Source organism: Ahaetulla prasina, chromosome 1, assembly GCF_028640845.1.
Source record: "Ahaetulla prasina isolate Xishuangbanna chromosome 1, ASM2864084v1, whole genome shotgun sequence".
NCBI classification, from domain to species: Eukaryota; Metazoa; Chordata; class Lepidosauria; order Squamata; family Colubridae; genus Ahaetulla; species Ahaetulla prasina.
Window position 1 is genome coordinate 320,541,001 of NC_080539.1, and position 23,307 is coordinate 320,564,307.

General features: G+C 42.4%; 1 protein-coding gene across 3 annotated transcripts in view; it reads left to right on the forward strand.

Moving 5' to 3' along the window:
• Positions 1-23,307, forward strand: part of YLPM1 (YLP motif containing 1) — a 74,559-nt gene that overhangs the window by 19,670 nt on the left and 31,582 nt on the right. For 2 of the 3 annotated variants that reach the window (XM_058162358.1, XM_058162360.1), the window contains exons 6-11: positions 715-900; positions 3,130-3,250; positions 13,134-13,794; positions 14,948-15,040; positions 15,709-15,886; positions 16,109-16,242. In XM_058162358.1, coding sequence (XP_058018341.1) covers positions 715-900; positions 3,130-3,250; positions 13,134-13,794; positions 14,948-15,040; positions 15,709-15,886; positions 16,109-16,242 — 1,373 coding nt within the window. The remainder of the gene's footprint in view (positions 1-714; positions 901-3,129; positions 3,251-13,133; positions 13,795-14,947; positions 15,041-15,708; positions 15,887-16,108; positions 16,243-23,307) is intronic. The other variant, XM_058162359.1, reaches the window with a different exon arrangement.

A 23,307-nucleotide genomic window follows, 5' to 3' on the forward strand; every position in this document is an offset into this window, starting at 1 on the left:
TACCAATTAATTGTTCTTCCAAGAGAGTTTTATCTCACACCTGTGAATTATATCTTTAGATCCAGTATCTTAAAAGGTTTACGCAGTAAATAAACAGTCTATTAGAAATCTGCTTTTGCTTTGCTTAATTTTAAACCAGGAGTCTCCAGCCTTGGTCCCTTTAAGACTTGTGGACGTCAACTCCCAGAGTTCCTCAGCCAGCTTTGCTGGCTGAGGGACTCTGGGAGTTGACATCCACAAGTCTTAAAGGGACCACGGTTGGAGACTCCTGGTTTAAACTACTCCTGCTTAAGTGTATAATTATATACCGTGTTTCCTTGAAACTAGGACATGTCCGGATAATAAGCCCCCCCCCCAAAAAAAAATACTTAGATGCATGCACACAAACAACATGTCGGAGGAAGCGAGGCCGGAGATGGGGGAAGGGAGGGGGAAAATCAGAGCCGTTGCCGCCCGAGATCAGCATGCTAGATTCGGTGAGCCAGACGCACTGCTGCCACTAGGGAAAAGAAGAGAGAGAGGAGGAGCTGTGAGAGCGCCCATTTCTCACATCTTCTTCTCCCAGATGGTGGCAGCACGTTCAGCTCCCCAAATCTGGCTTGCCAATCTTGGCCAGCAAGGGGGAGTGACAGATGGGGAGGGGTGGGGCGGGGCGGCGGAGAAGCAAGAATTCTGCCGCTCGCCCAAACCCCAGATCTCTTGTTTGCCCTGCAGGCTCGTCAAGAGGAAGGCGATGGAGGCAGAGCAGCTGATCGGCATTCCGGCACCAGACCCCCTGCCGAGAGCCGAGGTTTTGAGGTCCTGCACCTCAGAAATAATAAGACCCCCGATAATAAGGCCAAGGCCATATTTCGGGGGTCAAAAGAAAATAAGACCCTGTCTTATTTTGGGGGAAACACAGTAAGTATGTCAATACATCTTCCTATCCTATTCTTGAATAGATGGTTTAATATATTTTTAGAGCTGTTGTGGGGGCAAGGGAGTCACATTTAAAGATTTCAGATTCACTTTTTAGCAACTGCTCTTTTTAACTTATGACCTGATAGGGCCATAAATATGAAGTTGGGAGATCTTCTGGAGGCAGCATTCCAGTGTTCATTCCACAACTAAAAACGTATATATTTATACCCTTTTTTTAAAAAAAGTTTTTTATTTTTATTTTTCCTCAACATATTTAAATGCACAGTCTCTTATCCATCATTAATCAATAATCATTCATCTTATCCTTTTACTTTCATTTGTTAATTGTTCGGGACTGCTCTTTTACCATTTCTTCTCCTTTATTTTACTACAACCTTTCCTCTTCCCTTCTCTTCCTTCTTCAACTGTTTCTACTTTCCTCATTCCTCCTCTCCTTCCCTTTTCTACTTCCTTTCCCCTTTCCCCGCTCCTCTCTTCTTCCTCCCTTTCTAACCCTCTCTCCTACTCTTCTTTCCCCTCCCTTTTCTTCCTCTCCTTTTTCCTCTCTTCTATCCTTCTTTCTCCTTACCTCCCTACTCTCCTCTTTCCCTCACTCTACTACCCTCTCCTTTTCTACTCCTTTGTTTCCATTTTCAATTCAATCTAAAATGTTATTCAAGCAGCCCTGATTTTCTGTTTACATGCATCTTAATTTCAAATTCTTTTTTGCTTTGTAATTTCATCTTTTCTATCATTTCTGTACATCATTAATCAATCCATGTATCATCTGGGTACAACATTTTTGTGCCATCATCTTCAACATTTATCATCATTTTCTTAATGCATACATTTATCTTTCCTCTTTCATTTAATTTTAACATACTACAACACATTCTTCCCAAAATTCTTACTTTTATAGTATTATCTATACTCACTTTCTATCCATTGATAAAATTTCCCCCATATATTGTAATACTCTGACTCTTCTTTCCCTTTAATTGCCATTGTCAATCTATTCATTTCTGCACATTCCAATATTTTCTTAATTACCTCTCCCTTTGTAGGAATGTTTTCTGCTTTCCAATTTTGTGCAAATACCATTCTTGCCGCCGTTATTACATGTACTATCAAATATGTATTTTCGTTACTATACTTCTCTGATAGGATGCCCAACAGGAACAGTCCTGGTTTTAAATCAGTATGTTGCTGTATCATTTGTTCTAACCATATTCTAATTTTTGCCCAATAATTTCTCGCTTCTGGACATGTCCACCACATATGATAATATGATCCTGGTATCTGATGGCATTTTTACCATTTAGCTGATTTTATCTTTAAACATTTTAGCCAATCTTTCTGGTGATATGTGCCATCTATAGAACATTTTGTACAAGTACTCTTTATATGCTATGGCCATTGTTAATTTATAATTTCTTGCCCATAATTGCTGCCATTTATCTAACTCAATTGTATAACCAAAATTTTTTGCCCATGCTATCATTGTTTGTTTAACTTGTTCTTCTTCCAACTTTACTCCAAGTAAATAACTGTATCATTTCCTAATCATTTTCTCATCTGTTCCTATAAGTATCTCATCCAATATGTCATTTCCAAGTAAAAACCATATAGCTTTGCATCTTTTTCATATCTCGATTGTATTTGCAGCTGGGTATACCACCATTTCAATCCCTTGTTCAGTGGTGAAATCCAATTTTTTTTACTACCAGTTCTTTGGGCGTGGTTTGATGGGCGTGGTATGGCTTGGTGGACGTGGCAGGGGAAGGAATCTCCATTCCCACTCCACTCTGGGGCTAGCCAGAGGTGGTATTTGCTAGTTCTTCAAACTACTCAAAATTTCCGCTACCGGTTCTCTGAACTGCTCAAAATTTCCACTAGCTGTTTTCCAGTACCTGTCAGAATCTGCTGGATTTCACCACTGTCCTTGTTCATCTAGTTCTTGTTTTATTTTCAATTCCCCTGTTGCTGATAAAATATCTTTATAACTTATAATGTTTCCCATATTAATAATATTTGGATGTACTAATGCTTCCATTTTTGAAAGCCATGTTGGTATTTTCAGATAATGTTTTTCTCTAGTTCTTCTCCCATACTACTAATAATAACACATTTCTTACATAATGCCTTTGAAAATAACTATGCATGTTTAAGTTTATGTTTATATCCTTAAAAAGACCATCTAAGACAAACAATATACTTCTCTGATTTTAGGGAACAAAAAGAACATATGCAGAAGATGAATGAATTTGTTCCTGACGTTCAAATGTCTGAACCTCCATCACAAGAAATGCCTAGGTTACAAAGTACAACTGCTAGGAAGGATAAATTTCAGGTAAATTAAAATCTTGCTTATAAATAGCTTTCAGATAGATGGTATGTTTTAAAAAGCATTTATAGTCTGGTTTTTCTATTTAAAAAAATCCTCAGGATAATTTGCAAAATGTCCTAAATCATCATAAAATATAGAAAAATACAAGTGCATACATCCACTCCTCATTTAGCGACCAAGTTCCATTCTGACAACCAGATCATTAAGCAGAATGGTTGCTAACAGAATATGTGACTGAGAGAGACATGCCACAAGGATCACTGGATATTACTATCTTCTTCAGATTAAGTTCTTTCATACAATACTCCATCTGTTGTCAGCATTTGTTCTCCAGAGTGCAAAATTTGGTCATATATGTGTGCATTGCTTGGAAAATGAATATTTTATTACTGTCATATATACAAATGATCACTAACCAAAGTAGTTGCTAAATAAAGAGGGCGTTTAACAACAAATCAACACAAAGCATGAAACATGAACGGCCTTACGTATTTGACTGAAACAATTTCTTATGATTTGACTGTTTGCTTAGCAGTTTTTGATTCTAAGGTGGATATGATAAAGGAGAATTCCAAATCTGTTGGGTTTTAGGTCTTGGGTTGTTCGGGTTTTCTCCCACGTAAAATTGGAATTGTCTTGGTGATGTTTCGACGAAGTCTCATTCGTCATCTTCAGGCTGGTGTTTACAGCTTCGTGCTTCTAGGAGCAATGTGTGATCGCAGCTGTTTCTTCCTTTTCTTCCTTTTAACTGCTAGTGGGGTTTTGAACTGATTGGTTGGGAGCTTGGCTGTGTTCTGATTGGGTGGAGGTGTGTTCTGATAGGGTGGGGCTTTGGCTGTGCTCTGATTGGCTGGGTGTGTGTTCTGTTTGGGCGGGGGGGGCTTGGTTGTGCTCAGGTAGTCTGAGTTGCAGGGGGATTTCAGTTGATGAGCTGCAGTGCTGTTATTTGGCTTCACGTTCATGGTCGTGCTACAGCAATGCAGCTCACCAACTCAAATCCCCCTGCAACTCAGACCAACCTGAGCTCAACCAAGCCCCCAAACAGAACACACCTCCACCCAATCAGAGCACAGCCAAGCCCCCAACCAATCAGAACACACCTCCACCCAATCAGAACACAGCCAAGCTCCCAACCAATCAGTTCAAACACCCACTAGCAGTTAAAAGGAAGAAACAGCTGTGATCACACATTGCTCCTTGAAGCACAAAGCTGTAAACACCAGCCTGAAGATGACGAATGAGACTTCGTTGAAACGTTGCCAAGATACTTCGAATTTTATATGGGAGAAAACCCAAACAACCCAAGACCTACATACAAATACCCATGAAAACCTCAGAAAACATATATATATATAAATTATATTATATTATATTATATTATATTATATTATATTATATTATATTATATTATATTATATTATATTATATTATATTATATTATATTATATTATATTATATTATATTATATTATATTATATTATATTATATTATATTATATTATATTATATTATATTATATTATATTATATTATATTATATTATAAAAACAAATGCTCTAATGTTGTCATAATGCTATTATAAATTGTTCTACTGGAACATCTGTCCACTGAGAATGAGTTTTGAAGATATGGCAATGAGAGAGTCAGTGGACCTCACCATATTTTCATGTTTTTCTGTATCCAAAGTCAGAATTCATTATTATTACAACAATAATCTTTAATTACAAAGAGGAAATGCCATGTAACATTTTGTTCCTTTTTTGTTTCCCTAAAAAGTATAAAATATATTTCCTTTTTATTTGAGAAACACAAAATAGGATAAATGATAGTCAACAAAATATATAATGAAAATGACATAGGTATATTATAAGGTACCAGAATCAGAAATTAGTATGTGTTTTATTCTTACAAGGTTCAGAATGATGTTATCTGCTTTCTAAAAGATAGTAACAGAGTGTTTGGCATGGTATTTCTCGAAAAAGTCTTTAGTAGATGGCAGAACCAAGTTGATTTTGTCTAGACTTGGAAAGAAAGTAGGGTCAGGCATAGATGAGAGATTATTGGAGAATACCATAACTTAGGTTAGACTGCTGCACATGTTGCATGTGACGGCACATGTTGCACGTGGTTTTTTTAAGTGCTTGATACTCCAGAGAATTTTGAATTTATTTTATATGTCTTTATATGGGAAAGAAGAAATCATGATTCAGAGTTCATAGCACTGATTTGTATAAGCAAGGTTACAATTAATCTTGACCCTAATATTCTTTGTAGTTATAAAGCTGATAGGCAGAAACAAAGAATTGGTTTTGTTTTTTACCACATAGATGGTTTACCTGAAGCTACTTGCAATAAAACCCTTGATCATAATGCTGAGACATAGGAAGATTACTATGGCCGAATGCTATTCCTGTTGCTAATAGAAAGTTTTTATGTATATAGTACATATGTATATAGCTACCCAAGTTACAAATTACAACTCTCGATGGCTGTCATAATATTAAAAACATAAAACATCTATTAAAAATAAAAACCACATACAAAACAACTAAGGGGCTAACTCAAAATCATATTAACATTTATTTATTTATTTATCCTGCCTTATCATTTTTATAAATAACTCAAGGTGAACACACCTAACACTTCTTCCTCCTCCTCCTTACCCCACAACAATAACCCTATGAGGTAAGTTGGGCTGAGAGAGCATAATTGACCCAAGATCATTCAGCTGATTTAGATGACTAAGGTAGGACTAGATTCATAGTTTCCTGGTTTTTAGCTTAGTGCCTTAACCATTAGACCAAATTGGCTCCCAAACAAATATCTTTCAAACCATTTCAGATAAGTTGATTTTATACTTTGGCTCAGTGTTCACAGAAAACTCAGGTGTTCAGGCCTTACTAAAAGCCAAGCACATGCCCATCTGAATTTCAGAGATACGCTGTTCCAAAAGTGAGATGCATTTTTGATTTTGTTTTATTTTTGTGCCTTCAAGTAGTCTTGATTGTTGGTATACAGGTAGGTCAAAGCATTTTTGGAAGTGGTTAGCCATTGCCTTCTTCCTAGATATGAGAGAGAGTGACTGACACAAAGTCACCCACCTAGTTACATGTCTAAGGCAAGACTAGAACTTACAGTCTGCCAGTTATTAATCCATTCACTTTAAATTTACTAGCTTAGATGTTTATAAATAACATTTTTAAAATATGTCCTAATTTATGTTTGTTTTGTACCATTTTTAACACTGAACATCTATAAAAAATACACATTTTAGAAAAGGATCAAGGCATATAGGTTTTTTTAAAATAAAATTTTTATTTTATACACAAACAAACATTTAATACAGCAGTCATTCCTTCCATGTGGCATCTCGGTGTTTTCTCCTTGACTTCATCTTTTTTGTTGTTTCTTCTACCTTCATTTTCATTTAATCTGTTACATTTTTTCCACAAGTACAGTATTCTAATTATACCATTTTCTTACATATCTATTTTGCTTATCTATATCTTTTTTCTAACCAATGGTAAAATTGAACCCATATCTCAAAATATTCTGAATCCTCTCTTTCTTTAATCATCAAAGTTAGTCTATTCATTTCTGCACAGTCTAAAATTTTTTTAATAACTTCCCCTTCCCCTTTTTTAATAACTTCTCCTCCAGAGGTATTCTAAGTGAAAACCATATAGTTTAACATCTTTTTTATATCATGTTTGTATTTGCATGTACATATACCAATCTAGTTCAATCCCCTGTTCTTCCAATTCTTGTTTCTGCTTCAATTCCCCCTTATCTGTTAATAATTTCTTGTATCTAACAATATTTCTAAAATTAAAAGTATTTGGATGTATTAAAGCTTCCATTGTTGATAACCATGTTGGAATTTTCACATAATATTTGTCTCTAACTTTCTCCCATACCAATAACCATACTGGCTCCTTGCTGCGTGACAACAGCCCTGCCGAGCTGTTGGAGTTGCTGGCTGGGTTGGCAGTTGAAACCAATAGACTGTTGATCATGGGGGATTTCAATTTGCCATCAACTGGCATGGTATCCTCGACGGCCCGGGAGTTCATGGCTTCCATGACGGCCATGGACCTGACTCAATTAGTGGACGGCCCTACCCACATCGGGGGAGGCACCCTAGATCTGATTTTTATCTCTGGCCAGTGGTCGAATGATCTGATTTTAAATGATTTAGTTGTCGAGCCCTTGTCATGGTCAGATCATTCTCTTCTTCGTCTGGACTTTCGGACTGCTACTCACCACCGCAGGGAGACGGAACCAATGCGTTGGTTCCGTCCCAGGCGCCTGATGGACCCAGAGAGGTTCCTGATGGAGCTTGGGCCGTTTCCTGAGAATCTGGCCCGCGGCACGGCTGAAGAACTAGTCGCGGCCTGGGAACAGGCCGCGGCTGGAGCTTTGGACCGTGTCGTGCCTTTGCAGCCTCTGACCCGGTGTAGGTCTCAACCAGCTCCTTGGTTCTCTGAGGAGCTGAGGGAGATGAAACGCCGGAGAAGACGCCTAGAGAGTGCTTGGAGATCCAGCCGTTCGGAAGCCGACCGGACACTAGTTAGGTTCTATAGTAGGACCTAACTAGTGGCATTGTGGGATGCGAAACGTTCTTACGTTTCCTCCCTCATTGCGTTGGCAGATAACCGCCCGGCTGCCCTGTTTCGGGTGACCCGCTCTCTCCTTCAACAGGAGGGGCGGGAGGACCCATTACAAGGGCGTGCCGAGGAGTTTAACGGTTATCTATACGATAAAATCGTTCAGCTTCGGGATGGATTGGATCAAAATTGGGTAGATCCAGGCGAGAGGTTCGAGACTCGTCTTGTTGAGACTGTTTGGGATAGTTTTGACCCTGTGACTCCCGAGGACATGGACAGGTTGCTGGGGAGGTTGAATGCCACCACATGTTTACTGGACCCGTGCCCCTCCTGGTTGGTGCTGGCCACGCAGGAGGTGACACGAGGCTGGCTCCGGGGGATTACAAATGCTTCTTTGTGGGAGGGGGTCTTTTCTGCTGCCTTGAAAGAGGCAGTGGTGAGACCCCTCCTCAAGAAGCCTTCCCTGGACCCAGCTGTTTTAGGAAATTATCGTCCGATCTCCAACCTTCGCTTTACGGCAAAGGTTGTAGAGAGTGCGGTGGCACGTCAATTACCCCAGTACCTGGATGAAACTGTCTATCTAGACCCGTTCCAGTCCGGCTTTCGACCCGGATACAGTACGGAGACGGCTTTGGTCGCGTTGGTTGATGATCTCTGGAGGGCCAGGGACAAGGGTTACTCCTCTGCCCTGGTCCTATTAGATCTCTCAGCGGCTTTCGATACCATCGACCATGGTATCCTGCTGCGCCGGCTGGGGAGTTTGGGAGTGGGAGGCACCGTCTATCGGTGGTTCTCCTCCTATCTCTCTGACCGGACGCAGACAGTGTTGGCAGGGGGGCAGAGATCGACCCCGAGGCGCCTCATGTGTGGGGTGCCGCAGGGGTCGATTCTCTCGCCTCTTCTGTTCAACATCTATATGAAGCCGCTGGGTGAGATCATGAAGTGGTTTTGGGGTGAGGTACCAACTGTACGCTGATGATACGCAGCTGTACTTTTCCACCCCAGGCCACCCCAACGAAGACATCGAAGTACTGTCCCGGTGTCTAGAAGCCGTACGGGTCTGGATGGGGAGGAACAGGCTCAAGCTTAATCCCTCCAAGACGGAGTGGCTGTGGATGCCGGCACCCCGGTACAGTCAGCTGCAGCCGCGGCTGACTGTTGGGGGCGAGTCATTGGCCCCGATGGAAAGGGTGTGCAACTTGGGCGTTCTCCTGGATGGCCGGTTGTCTTTTGAAGATCACTTGATGACCGTCTCCAGGAGAGCTTTTTATCAGGTTTGCCTGATTCGCCAGTTGCGCCCCTTCCTGGACCGGGATGCCCTATGCACGGTCACTCATGCTCTTGTTACCTCTCGCCTGGACTACTGCAATGCTCTCTACATGGGGCTCCCCTTGAAGAGCACCCGGAGGCTCCAGTTAGTCCAGAATGCAGCTGCGCGGGTGATAGAGGGAGCAGTTCGGAGCTCCCATGTAACACCCATCCTGCACAGACTGCACTGGCTGCCTGTTGTCTTCCGGGTGCGCTTCAAGGTATTGGTGACCACCTTTAAAGCGCTCCATGGCTTAGGACCGGGATACTTAAGGGAGCGTCTACTGCCATCTTCTATCTCCCAGCGACCGGTGCGTTCTCACAGAGAGGGACTCCTTAGGGTGCCGTCAGCCAAGCAATGTCGACTGGCGGCTCCCAGGGAAAGGCCTTCTCTGTGGGGGCTCCTACCCTGTGGAACGAACTTCCCCCTGGACTTCGACAACTACCTGACCTTCGGACCTTTCGCCGCGAACTTAAGACTTATTTATTCTGTCTTGCTGGACTGGCTTGAATTTTTAAATTTTTAAATTTTTAGCTGATTTTATGGGTTTAAATTTTTATTAATTTTACAGGGTTGATTGTATGGGGCCAAATTGAATAAGTTTTTTAATGTTTGTTTTTAGTATTGTATGCGTTGTTGCTGTATTTTATTTTGGCTGTAAACCGCCCTGAGTCCTTCGGGAGAAGGGCGGTATACAAATTAAAATATTATTATTATTATAACAATGCATTTATTTATTTTATTTATTTATTTATTTATTTTTCATATTTTTATACCGCCCTATCTCCCTAGGGACTCAGGGCGGTTCACAACCAGATAAAAATATACATATAAATACAAATAAAACATCCATTAAAAAACTTAATATAATTGGCCGAATAATTAAAATGATAATAAAAATAATAAAATCCCCATTAAAACCAATTCGAATTTAAAATCTAGTCCAGTCCTGCGCAAATAAATAGATGTGTCTTAAGCTCATGCGAAAGGTTCAGAGGTCGGAAGTTGGCGAAGTCCTGGGGAAGCCTGCTCCAGATGGTGGGGGCCCCACAGAGAAGGCCTTCTGTGGGGGCTCCTACCCTGTGGAACGAACTTCCCCCTGGACTTCGACAACTACCTGACCTTCGGACCTTTCGCCGCGAACTTAAGACTTATTTATTCTGTCTTGCTGGACTGGCTTGAATTTTTAAATTTTTAAATTTTTAGCTGATTTTATGGGTTTAAATTTTTATTAATTTTACAGGGTTGATTGTATGGGGCCAAATTGAATAAGTTTTTTAATGTTTGTTTTTAGTATTGTATGCGTTGTTGCTGTATTTTATTTTGGCTGTAAACCGCCCTGAGTCCTTCGGGAGAAGGGCGGTATACAAATTAAAATATTATTATTATTATAACAATGCATTTATTTATTTTATTTATTTATTTATTTATTTTTCATATTTTTATACCGCCCTATCTCCCTAGGGACTCAGGGCGGTTCACAACCAGATAAAAATATACATATAAATACAAATAAAACATCCATTAAAAAACTTATTATAATTGGCCGAATAATTAAAATGATAATAAAAATAATAAAATCCCCATTAAAACCAATTCGAATTTAAAATCTAGTCCAGTCCTGCGCAAATAAATAGATCTGTCTTAAGCTCATGCGAAAGGTTCAGAGGTCGGAAGTTGGCGAAGTCCTGGGGAAGCCTGCTCCAGATGGTGGGGGCCCCACAGAGAAGGCCTTCTGGGTGTCGCCAGCCGGCACTGTCTGGCCGACGGCACCCTGAGGAGTCCCTCTCTGTGAGAGCGCACGGGTCGGTGAGAGGTATTCGGTAGCAGCAGACGGTCCCGTAAGTATCCCAGCCCTATGCCATGGAGCGCTTTGAAGATAGTCACCAAAACCTTGAAGCGCATCCGGAAGACCACAGGTAGCCAGTGCAGCCTGCGCAGGAGAGGTGTCACATGGGAGCCACGAGGGGCTCCCTCTATCACCCGCACAGCCACATTCTGAACTAACTGGAGCCTCCGGGTGCAACTCAAGGGGAGCCCCATGTAGAGAGCATTGCAGTAATTTCTTATATAATGTCTATGAAAGTACATATGTATCTTACTTCTCCCATACCATAAAAGGCATGCCATCCCAGTTGCAAATCATGTCCTTCCAGAGTTAATAGTCTTGTGTTTCTTAATTCCATCCATTCCTTCAGCCAAGTCAGTGCTGCTGCCTGTTAATATTGTTCCCAGTTCGGCAGTCCAAATCCTCCACTTAGCCTCGTATCTTGTAACATCTTTATGCTTATTCTTTTTTCCTTTGCCATATAAATCTTATTATCTTACTAAGATGTTGAAAATAAGTTTTTTCAATTTTTATCGATACTGTCTGGCTTAATCCACATTCTTATTAATTTGGTTCTAGCCTTGTATCACAAAAAAGAAAATTTCTCCCCAAAAAATAAGAAAGGAAAGAAAAAAAGAACAAAATACAAAATCAAATGTCTTTACTGGTCCTCCAATTACACTCAGAAAATAAAAAGAAAGTTCTTCGAAGTATTCACAAATAAGTAAATAAGCAGCAAGTCACAGAAACAAGATAATAAGGGAGTAAAAGCCGAACAAAATTCAAAGTCCAATCTTCTCTTTTACATATCTGCTGTCTTTATCTTTCAGCCAAATGTCAAGGTCAATCTGTAGTTAGAATCTCTTCAATGTTAACATTTTTTCCTCTGCCACTAGATTGCACTGCTGACTAGCTTTCAACAATACACAGTACTTTCAATTTCTTTTGCAATCTTTAGTTTCAGCTTTACAAGATTCCTTTTATCAATTACCACCATTCCATCCTATTTAAATAGAATGGGGTTCAATCTCCACCAGTTTATTAGTCGATTAATCCAAATTATTATTATTTTTTAAAGGATTCTCCCATTTCTTCCTTTCTTTGTTCCCCCCCAAAAATAAAAAGTTGGCTTTTTTTCACTTCTCTTGCCGCCAAATTATCGGATGTGAGGGCAAATACACACCCTCTCTCACTCCTCGCTCTCAGCTGCTCCTTTCCACCCTATTTGTTTTACAGTTGGATTTGGAGTAGAAACTCTTTTTTTCCCCAAAAAAAGTCAAAGTCTCTCTCACCTTGATGTCACAGGTCTCTTTTTCTTCCTCTTCCATTGCGGCTGCTCCAGCTTCCTAGCGACTTCTATGGTCGCTTTCTCCACTGTCCAGTTTGAGGAGCTTCTTCTGTTCTGACCAGAGATTTTGTGATCTCCCTAAGCCAGACAGTCTGTGCTCCTCTTGTTTTTCGTCCCTACAGAACGACTTAGGTCATTTGGGACCCCTGGACAACAGAGATATCGACAGGTCTTTGAGAGACCTCAAAGACCCCGTCTTACCACCGCGATGCTGGCCATGCCTCTCAAGGCATATAGTTGTATAACATTGATTCCCTATATATGTCACATCATGCTTAGCAATAGCTTCATGTAGCCTTCTCCAAAATTATAGTTATGCTGATTGGGAATGAAGGAAAATAGTTTATCATGCTAGCAGCCATCATTTAGCCTAGTGAGATTGCATAAATAGGAACAATTACAATGAATACTGGAGTCGTGCATTGCCACCTGTCTTCTTCCAGGCTTAGACATTTGATCAAATTGATTTGGTTGCTTATTGAATATCTGGATTTGAGACTACGATTAATTAAAAACATTAACTTAAAAAACACTGTTTCAGATCAAGTTTTTAAAATAACCAATATCAGTCACTCAGTCAATCAATCAAAATCAATTTCCTCTTAGTTTTGGTCAATTAATCCCAGCAGTTCATGATTAGACTAAAGGTGAAAGCTTCCAACCTGGTTCCATTGGAGAGGAAAAAGAGAAGCATGGAATCCCATAGTTCACTGTGGTTTCTTATGGTATGCAAAGAAAAAAAAAAGGCTGATAACAATTGTTTTACAAATTTATTTTCATTTTTCCCATTATCCAGGCCTCTTCTCAAATGCAAAGTAAAAGGACAGCGGAGAAACAAGCTATTATGCCTACTCCAGCTGTAATTGTAAAGCCCCCTGTCTTGTTTCAGAAACCTGCTCCAGCCACTAAGCCACCTCCTGTAAAATCTTCTCCAGTGACAACACCCTCTGTTTCAGCTGGAAAGGTTCCTATCCCAAAAGCAAAGCCATCTGCTCCACCATTACAGTCAAATATTCCAATTTCCATTTCAACTGTAGCAGCAACTCAGGTTTCAGTTCCCGTGGTAAAGACATCAACTGAGATGGATCAAGAACGTTGGGATGAGGACACTTTCCAGGGACTTTGGGACAGTAATGACGATAATGAGTTGAAATCAGAATATGACTTACCTAAATCGGATTCTTCATTGCCTTCATCAACAGTCTCAGCGCCCCTTTTGTCTACTACGTCATCCCTTTTGCCTACTACGGCACCTCCTTTGCCTACTACGGCACCCCTTTTGCCTACCACGGCACCCCTTTTGCCTACTACGGCACCCCTTTTGCCTACCATGGCACCCCTTTTGCCTACCACAGCACCCCTTTTGCCTACTACGGCACCCCATGCCAAGCCACCAATTATTCCACAGACTGTTGACTATGGACATGGACATGGACATGGACACAGCCATGGTCAAGGTGAATGCTGCTAATGTTCTGATTGCTACTTAATAAAACATTAGGGAGTTTTCTAAAGAAGCCTGTCCTGGTTCTCTTAGTGTTGGACAGTATTCCCAGTCTCACCTTTGATGGGGGGAGCAGGGAGTTGTAGAAGGTTTTATGGAATAACAACTACAAATACTCTGGAAGAAGCAGATTTAGACTTCTGGCAGTCAGGGCTCAGGCCTGACTAGAGGACTAAAATCACATGGGTCTTCCTCGTAAATGACCTGTACTGGGATTTGAAAGGAGGGAATATGTCTATGCTTGTTCTCCTAAATCTCTTAGTGGCCTTTGATATAATTGACCAGTGTATCTTTCCTGATTGCCTATGAGGGCTGGAGATCAAAGTCACTATATAGTGGTGAATGTGCTCCTATGTGAGCAAGCAGTTACATTAGTTCCATTATGCCACCATATTCAACCTTGTTTAATAACCCTCTATTCCAGGGCTAGTCAACCTTTTTATACCTACCGCCCACTTTTGTATCTCTGTTAGTAGTAAAATTTTCTAACCGCCCACCGGTTCCACAGTAATGTGCTATATATTGTCGTCTGCGCATGCCTCTCGCGCATTGTGGATTGGGTTTGGGCTGGCTACCAGCTGTGCTTGTCTGTTACAGCTGGGTGGTGGGGGAGATGCGCGAACTTTTCTGAGACGAGGCTTTGTTTGCGGTCGCACTATAGCGCCATTTAGTTTCACTTACATAACGTGAACTAAACATATGCACAGGCAATACAAATAATATATTTTCAGAAATTTTAATTGTCACAGGGAATTTTATGAAAACCTAATGAAAATGTTTTTAAATAATGCTATGAAATTTTTTTTTTAAAGTCAATAAAATTTAAAAAAGGAAAGTGCTTCAATGTCGGACAAAACCTCTACCACCCACCATGAAAGCTGGAACGCCCACTAGTGGGCGGTAGGGATCAGGTTGACTACCACTGCGTCTATTCTGTTTTAATATCTACATGAAGCCACTGGGGAAAAACAACCAGTTTGAAGTGAGCTATCAGTATATTGATCATGCACAGTTCATCAAAGCCTAGTTAGGAATGGGGTGGAAGTTTAGAGCCAGTATCCTAAAACTATCAGAGTCTTTAATTATTATCAATTTGTGTTTAACAGATTTAACTATCAGTAAAAGTGGACAACAAGTTCCTTACGGGGAGCGAATACCTCTGCATCCAGAACCTCATGAAAGGCAGCCCTTTTCAAAAGGTGGATTTATCTTTGTTGTCACAGAAATATTTCTTTGGGGGAAAAAGAAAATGTTTGTAATTTAATAGCTTTATTTTTAAGATGAACCACATTTTTCTCTTGTGATACAATAACTTAAATGCTTTGGACTATTTTAAATATAGTATGCAGAATAACTTTATATATAAAATTATCACGTGAAAGGAAATATAGGTAATCCTCAACTTACAACAATTTGATGTTACAGTGGCACTGAAAAAAGTAACTTATGCCCAATTTTCACACTTACGACCATTCCAACATCTCCATGGTCACATGATCAAAATTCAGATGCTTGGCAACTGATTCATATTTATGACGATTGCAGTGTCCCCGGTCATGAGCACTTTTTGCAACCTCTTGACAAGCAAAGTCAGTGGGGAAAAGCCACATTTACTTAACAACCATGTTACTAAATTAACTGCAGTGATTCATTTAACAACCGTGGCAGGAAAGGTCGTAACATGGGGCAAAATTTACTTACCTAATGTCTCACTTAGTAACAGAAATGTTGGGTTGTGGTTGTACTTCGAGAACTACCTGAAGTGGGTTCAACTTTCCCTGATATGATCCTTTTACTTGCGATCTGGTTCAGCTCAAAAATATCTTTATTATGAGGCCTAACGATTATTTTGACTTCTTTTTTCCAGAACACTTAGGCCAGAGGGATCGATACACCAAGGAGAGAGAGAGTTATTTTGAACGACAAAATAATTCCAATCCAGACCACAGGGATTTCAGGAGGGAACGAGAACCATACAGAGAACGGATTTCTGGAGATCATGATCGGGAACGATTTGACAAAGAACGATACTCACGAGAAGACAGGTATGAAAAACAGAAATACCTAAATAAGAATGTGCCCTTTATATGGTCAGTCTGCATAAATAAAAATCATGTTATAATTAAGAATAAAATCCTATTCTGCAATAGAAGGATGGATGGATGCTGTTTTGTGAGCCACCCTAAGTGTTGGCACATTTAATGAGCACAAAGTCTTTTAAATAAATGGATAAATAAATTCACATGAGTGCTTTCTCCATTTGACAGGCCATCTCCTTCAAGAAATCAGTCTTACCGTGACAAGGATCATTCAGTCTCAAGAAGGGGAGGATTTGAAAGACAGTCATATGAGCGGAAGCCTGATCGTCCTTCTTATGATCATGGGCATTCCATGTTTGGAGGTATAATTCTAAAATCATTGAGAATTGGAATAGAAAATTAGTGAGTTAGGCTATAAATGTAAATTGGATTGATGTTGCTTAACAAATACAATTGAAAAGGCCAGTTGGAAGGGAGGGATATCCATTACTCACAAATGCCTGTTAAATTGCAAATTACATCATTTGCAAGAATTGACATACAATTATTGAACATATCTATTATTGGGAAGACTATCTAGACAGAAGAATGATTCCTTGTTTATGAAGTTCAGTAAATGACACTCTGCCAGAGAGAAGTTCCCTGAAGATGGGTTCCAAGACGAGTCCGAAAGCTCGGAAGACTAACCCTCTGGTTCCTGACCCAGATTGGATCCTGCTATATTATCCGGGGACACATATATTTGCCTTTATTTGTGAAATGAAGTCTGTTTAATTGAAATTTCAAGGTCTGTTTAAATTATTTCATTTTCTAATTAAAAAGTAATTGTAAGGATATTGATATAAATTACATGCACCAGTATGATATAATTGAAGAGTATCTGGAAACTGCAACTGGTGCAGAATGCAGTGACATAGGTAACTATGTCTGCCCTTGGATCCATACATATCACACCTGTGCTCCGCAAGCTGCCTGTTTGTTTTTAAATCCAATTCAAAGTGCTGGTTTTGAGCTTTTAAGCCTTCATGGACTGGGTTGTCAGAGGGACCTCCTCTCTCCTTACAAAAGCTTGATGCATTAGGGCTGCTATGGGTTCCGTTTTTAAGGGACCTACATTTGACAGCTCTCAGGAGACAGGCGTTCTCTACTGTGGCACCATTATCAAATGTTCTCTTTTCCTCCTTCCCCCTGAAGGTAAGTTAGCTCTATCTCTGCTAAGCTTCAGGAAGTCCCTAAAGACCTGTTTACATCACCAGAGACATTTTACGGGTGACACCTCTCTTCCCATTTGTTGTTTGTATATAGTAATTTTTATTGATTTTTAAAAAAGAAATTAGTAGTAGTTTATATTTTTATTATGAATGCTTTATAATGATTTTTTAATATTGTGACTATGATGGTTGTACATTGCCCAAAGTCACTTCTGGTGGGTTGGGCAGTTATAGTGGATGGATGGATGGATGGATGGATGGATGGATGGATGGATGGATGGATGGATGGATGGACGGACAGACAGATATTTAGATATAGTAAGCCAGTAACATAAAATTCTGATTTAACTTGTGAATAACCAAAAGGTTCATGCACATTGCCCAGTTTTCCAAAGTGCTGCTCCGACATTCCATGTATGGGTTAATCTCTCATCTATTTGCTCAAGACTGAGTGTAATTTTTTTCTTTTTCCATGACCACACCTACTTCCTGTGGTCTTCAGTCTTTTCACTCAGTCTGTTAATCAAGACTTGAGTTTGAGTTTGAGTTTGAATAGATGCCAGATTAACCTATAATTTCTTGTTTTAAAATTTTTCCTTTGGTTTTTTTGGTTGTTTATTTGGAATTTCTTCATTGTTGTTACTTTAATTTTTTTTCTGGAATTGTTACATGGAGCCTGGAGCTGCACATTTAAACTAGGTAGGAGAATTTGATCTCCTTTGCTGCTGGTGGTGGGTTAGACGTCTCTGGGAAATCTAGATCATCTTCCCCCACCCTGATTGTTTATTTTTTGAGGAAGCAGCAGTCCGGTGTGTGTCCCATTTGGGCTCTTCTGAGGTTTGTGTTGCCCCCGGTGTATGTGTGGGGTGACTGGAAGTTTAACAGAGCCCTTACCACAATCGCAGCTCCAGCATGTGTTGAGCGGCTACTGAGTCACTGACGAGGACCCCGGTGCAAACTCCATCGACCGGGAAGTGCTTCGCGGCGTGTAAGAGGCTTTGTTTTTGCCTCCGTGCCTATTTGGAGACTGAGTGCAGCAGCGGTTCTTCAAAAAGACAGTTTTATAGCTGCCGCCATTTGTTGGAAGCGGGAAAGGGTTTTTGCGCCGAAGAACAGCTGTTTCTAATTGCGCAGGCACAGGGGCCTTCTTCCTGCCTGTGCTCACCATTTAGTCTATTTTGGGCATTGTTGTAGCGGAGAGAGCCTAGAAGCTCATTTCTTCAAATACAAGCCTGGCTTAGCTCCTGTAAAGCAGCATTTTAGAGTCCTTTTTCCCAGTTTTTCTGACTGGGATCTTTCTGCAGATAAGGATCTTGCAGTCTGCATCCGGTGCTGAGCGCAGCTTCTGGAAGGACAGGTTTGCCTGGGAGCAACGTGTTCCTTATTTGCTGTGTTTCTGAAGCCCAGTCATCCTTTGAACTGATATTTTCTGTGTGGTAATTGGGAATTTCCTTTACCTTAAATTTTCTGGATACAGTCAGATTCCTGAAAGGAATTAATTTCTGGACTTTTTGGAAACAATCTATTTATCATGTCTGCCTCTGATATATATTCTGACTTAGAACCTACTGTTAGCCCTCCAAGGCTCCATAGAGTCTGTCGTGTCCCACTCCTCCGCTGACAGCCGGGTCAGGGAAATCCGAATCAGGCTTGCCTCTGCAGCTCTGCCCAAAGTCCTAGCAAAGTCCTCAGAGCAGGCAGGAGACCAGAAAGTGACTTCAGCAAGATAAGTTCGACTTTGCCTGACTCAGAGACTGCCAGAAAGCAGATCCTTTATATAGGCCATGGGGTGTGGCTCCATGACTCAGCACTCATTAAGGCCTCCCCCTCCCTTCCTTCTGTTGCCTCCGCCTATCCAGTCTTCTGATGCAAGGGTCACTCCAATCAGCAGCTGTTGGAAATAAACTTTCCTCAGGCTCACATGCTGTGGAAGAGGGGGAGGGGTCTAGCTGCTCCGTTTGCCTGGGCATGGAGCCAGAGCTGGGGCCGGGGGGTGCTCCCTCCTCTGCAGCCTGCTTGGGCATGGAGCCAGGGCTGGGACCTGGAGGTGCCCCCTCCTCTTCAGCTTGTCTGGGCATGGAGCCAGGACTGGGGCCGGGAGGCATACATTCTTCCGTGTTCGGGAGCAGATAAGAAGGCCCCGGCTGCTGTGAGAGCGGCCAAGACACAACAGAGTCACAAGGGCTGGTTCTAAACATACTACTAAATCTACCAGAAGTAAGTCAGCCAAAGCTAGACCTTCATCAGGAGGATCTGCAAAGTGGACTGCAGGGGCAGACAAAGATGCGGGCAGGCGCCACAAGGCCTTAGAGAAACAGTTTGATAAGGCACAGTGCACTGCCTTGGTTGCAGAACATCTGCGTGTGTCCACATCTGCTGCCATATTAGCTGCTCCAGCGGTGTTACTTCCATTGCAACCTGTTGCTGTGCTGCAAGCCGAAGTTGGGCTACATCTGAGCCTGGAATGTCTTCTCAGCCATTTCCTGAGGTTGTGCAAGTTGATCCTGTGGCAGGCAAGAGCATACCACAGGTGGGGATTAGTGGTCAGTTGGCACCTGGCTGTCAGGTTCCTGAGGCAACATTTACTCCAACCGCAAGGGTTGCGTGCAGAAGACCTTTGGATATCCAGGCTTTGATTTCTGATACCCTGTCCAAAATGCTGGCAGCGGATATTCAGCATGCCAGTCAGGTGCCTTTGCTGACAACCAGATCTATTCAGCAGATTCAGCCTGTTGTGACTGGCAGACAGACTTCCCCTTCACATCACGAGTCTTCTAGTAGTGAGGGTTCTTCGCAAGGGGAGGAGTGTCTGGAAGAGATGGAATTTTTGGAGGATGAAGGGCTGAGACCTGGTAGGCCAGCCTTTCTTGGTCTGTTCCGCCCATTGCTCTTTAAGTCCTTACTCCATAAGGCTAAAGTAGCTACCAATATGGGACTATTTGAGGAACCTTGGGATGAAGGTCTAGAGGTTGCCTCTCCGAATGATGATTTGTTCCTTATTCCTAAGAAGGAACAGTATTTCATTCCTTACCCGAAACTCTTTTCTGAGGTGGTTCAGCAGCCGTGGAGTCAGCCTGGTTCACTAGTGACTCGTAGTGGCCATGATAAGAAAGTTTATTGTTCGGCTGTAGACCTTGAGGAGTCTCTCCTGTTGCCATTAGTGGATGCTCCTATTGCTATTCTGACCTCTTCTGCTCTGCTTTCAAGCGATATGCTGGAAAGTCTTAAGCCTCAGGATCGTAAGGCAGAACTGACCTTCCGTAAGTCTCATGAAGTGTCTGCTTGGGCCATCAAGGCCGCTACATCGGATTCATTTTTTAATAGAGCTTCCTTGGTTTGGCTTCCTCAGTTGCAAGAACATCTGCCCCAGGATGACATTGGCCTGCACCAAAAGGTCAATAAACTAATTGCAGCAACGGAATATTCTGCAGATGCATCTTTAGATGCAGCGGAATTTGCTTCTAGAGCCTTGGCATCCAACATTACATCACACCGGCTGTTATGGCTGCGCAATTAGAAGGCTGACTTGAAGTCAAAGTGGAAGTTGGCTTCAGAGCCTTACAAAGGTTCAGTGCTTTTTGGAGAGGCCTTGGAACCGGTTCTCATAGAAGATAAGGACAAACAGAAGGTTCTATCTTCTTCATACAAGCGATCTGAGCACAGATACACACCTTATTCGCAACAGCAGCCAGTTTGTCAGGAGCCAGGGACCAGTGGGTCCTATTTCCAGTGGTCCTATCAGCAAGGATATGACAGGCCCTTTGACAGGCAGTCTTTCCAGGATCAGAGCAGACGCCAAGCTCCACAAAAGAAGCCCTTTCGAGGGGCAGGTCACAGCCCTTTCGTCATGGCAAATGACACCATGTCACCACTTCCCATTGGCGGACGTCTACAATATTTCCACCAGCAGTGAGCATCCGCCACAACAGATACTTGGATTCTTCGGACAGTGGAGTATGGTCTCACCTTGGAATTCCTATCCAGCCCCCCCAACTGCTACCTGTAGTGTCTGGTTCCGCACCAGCACAGCAAGAAACAGCTCATGGAGGCCGAGATCCAACATTTGTTGGACATTAGGGCCATCAAGCCGGTAGTAAAGGGTCAAGAAGGGACAGGGTTTTATTCCATCCTTTTCCTGGTACCCAAAAGTTTGTGGGGCTCGAGGGGAATCTTGAATCTCAAGCACCTCAATCAATTCATTGTATACAGGAGGTTCAAAATGCAATCCTTGAAATCTATTCTGGGTTGCATAAGGGAAGGGGATCTGTTACAGTTGGTGGACCTCAAAGAAGCCTACCTACACATCCTGATTCATCAGGCGCATCGCAAGTTCCTCTGCTTTGCATATGCCAATCGACATTTCCAGTATTGGGCCATGCCATTCGGTCTGTCATTGGCTCCATGAACATTCACCAAGTTGTTGGCAGCAGTGGCGGCATCTGTCCGGGTGATTCCAACACGCATCCGTGTTACCTGGACGACATTTTAATCCTGTCGTCTTCAGTATCGCAGGCAGCAAAGGAAGCGCTACATGGGTTTACCATCAATTGGCCAAAGAGCCACTTGCAGCCTACCATCCGCATTCTACACTTGGGAGCAGTGATAGACTCGCTCAAAGGCCAAGTCTTCCTGTCTCCTGACCGTTCCCACAGCATCAAGGAGTTGGCATTACAAGTGGTCTCCAGCAGGTCCGTTTCTCTCCTTCTGCTGACCCAACTGCTCGGAAAGATGATTTCCTGTATAGCCATTGTGCCCTGGGCTCGCCGTCACACTCATCCACTTCAATGGTTTCTACTACCTTTCCAAAAGGCGGGGCACAGCAATTCGAAGGCTAACATCTCAATTCCAGAGTTCACTTCACTGGTGGACTTTCGCGGCCCTGCTTCAGGGGTGTGTGTTCCAGGAACCCAATCGGGTCGTGCTGACGACGGATGCAAGTCTTCAAGGTTGGGGCTCTCCTGTCACAGGTGGCTCAGAGACACTGGTCTCCACTGGAAAGCGCGAACAGCATCAGTTGGTTAGAATTGAGAGCAGTGCGAGTAGCCCTCCATCACTTTCAGACCAAAGTGACAGGTCAGCATGTGTTAGTGTTGACAATATGGCCACAAAGGCACATAGCAATTGAGGAGAGGGCACTTGGTACAGGGCTCTGATGGCCGAAGCGGAGAAACTGATGCGTTCGGCAGAGAAGCACACACTATCAGTCAAAGCAGAACACATCTCCGGAGCATCCAATGTCAAAGTGGACTGGCTGAGCAGAGAGCTCCGGGACCTGAGTGAGTGGCGGTTACATCCTCTGTTGTTCCAGGAGTTGTCTCAAAGGTTCGGAGTTCCCATTCTCACCTCTTCGCCAGTCCAGAGAACACACAGCTACCAAGGTTCTTCTCTAGGTTTCAGGTTTCAGGTTCCAGGAGTGGAGAATTACAACATTAACCATTAGCCACAGGGACTGCTCTACGTTTTCCTACCCATTCCATTCATTCCAAGAGTGCTTCGCAAGCTGTTGACAGAACGAGCGGAACTTCTTCTGGTCTCTCCTCATTGGCCTTACCAGTCTTGGTTTGCAGACATAGTCAGTATCTCTGTGTCCCCTCCATGGAGGATTCCACGAGACAGGATTTCGCTCAGCCAAGGGGCCGTCCTCCATCCGGAGCCCCAATGGCTCCATTTAACCGTTTGGCACTTGAAAGGGTCCTTCTGAGCAAGGCCAACCTTTCTGACAAGGTGATACTCACAATGCAGGCATCCAGGCGGGGATCTACAAACACGGTTTACAATGCTTCCTAGCGAGCCTTTGGTCGGTGGTGTGTGAAGGTACCTGTAGATCCTATGTCGGCTTCAGTTCCGGAGGTTTTGGAGTTTCTGCAAGTGAGACTGGACAAGGGTTTGGTGCCGGCCACCTTACATCAACAGGTGGCCGCCTTATCGACAATACTTACCTGTGATTCCCATCAATCCCTTTCTCAACATCCAAGGATTTGTTGTTTTCTCCAAGGAGCTGCCAATCTCAGCCCTCCTGTGGTGCATCGTTACCCTACATGGGATTTGTCTCTGGTGTTTCAAGCTCTTGAGCCATTGGGTTCCATTAGTCTACGTTTTCTGACTCTCAAGGTTGCCTTTCTTCTAGCAATCACATCAGCTAGAAGAATCTTGGAACTGGCGGCCTTATCGATCTGGAAGGGCTTCTGTATTTTCCATACTAACAGAGTGGTTTTA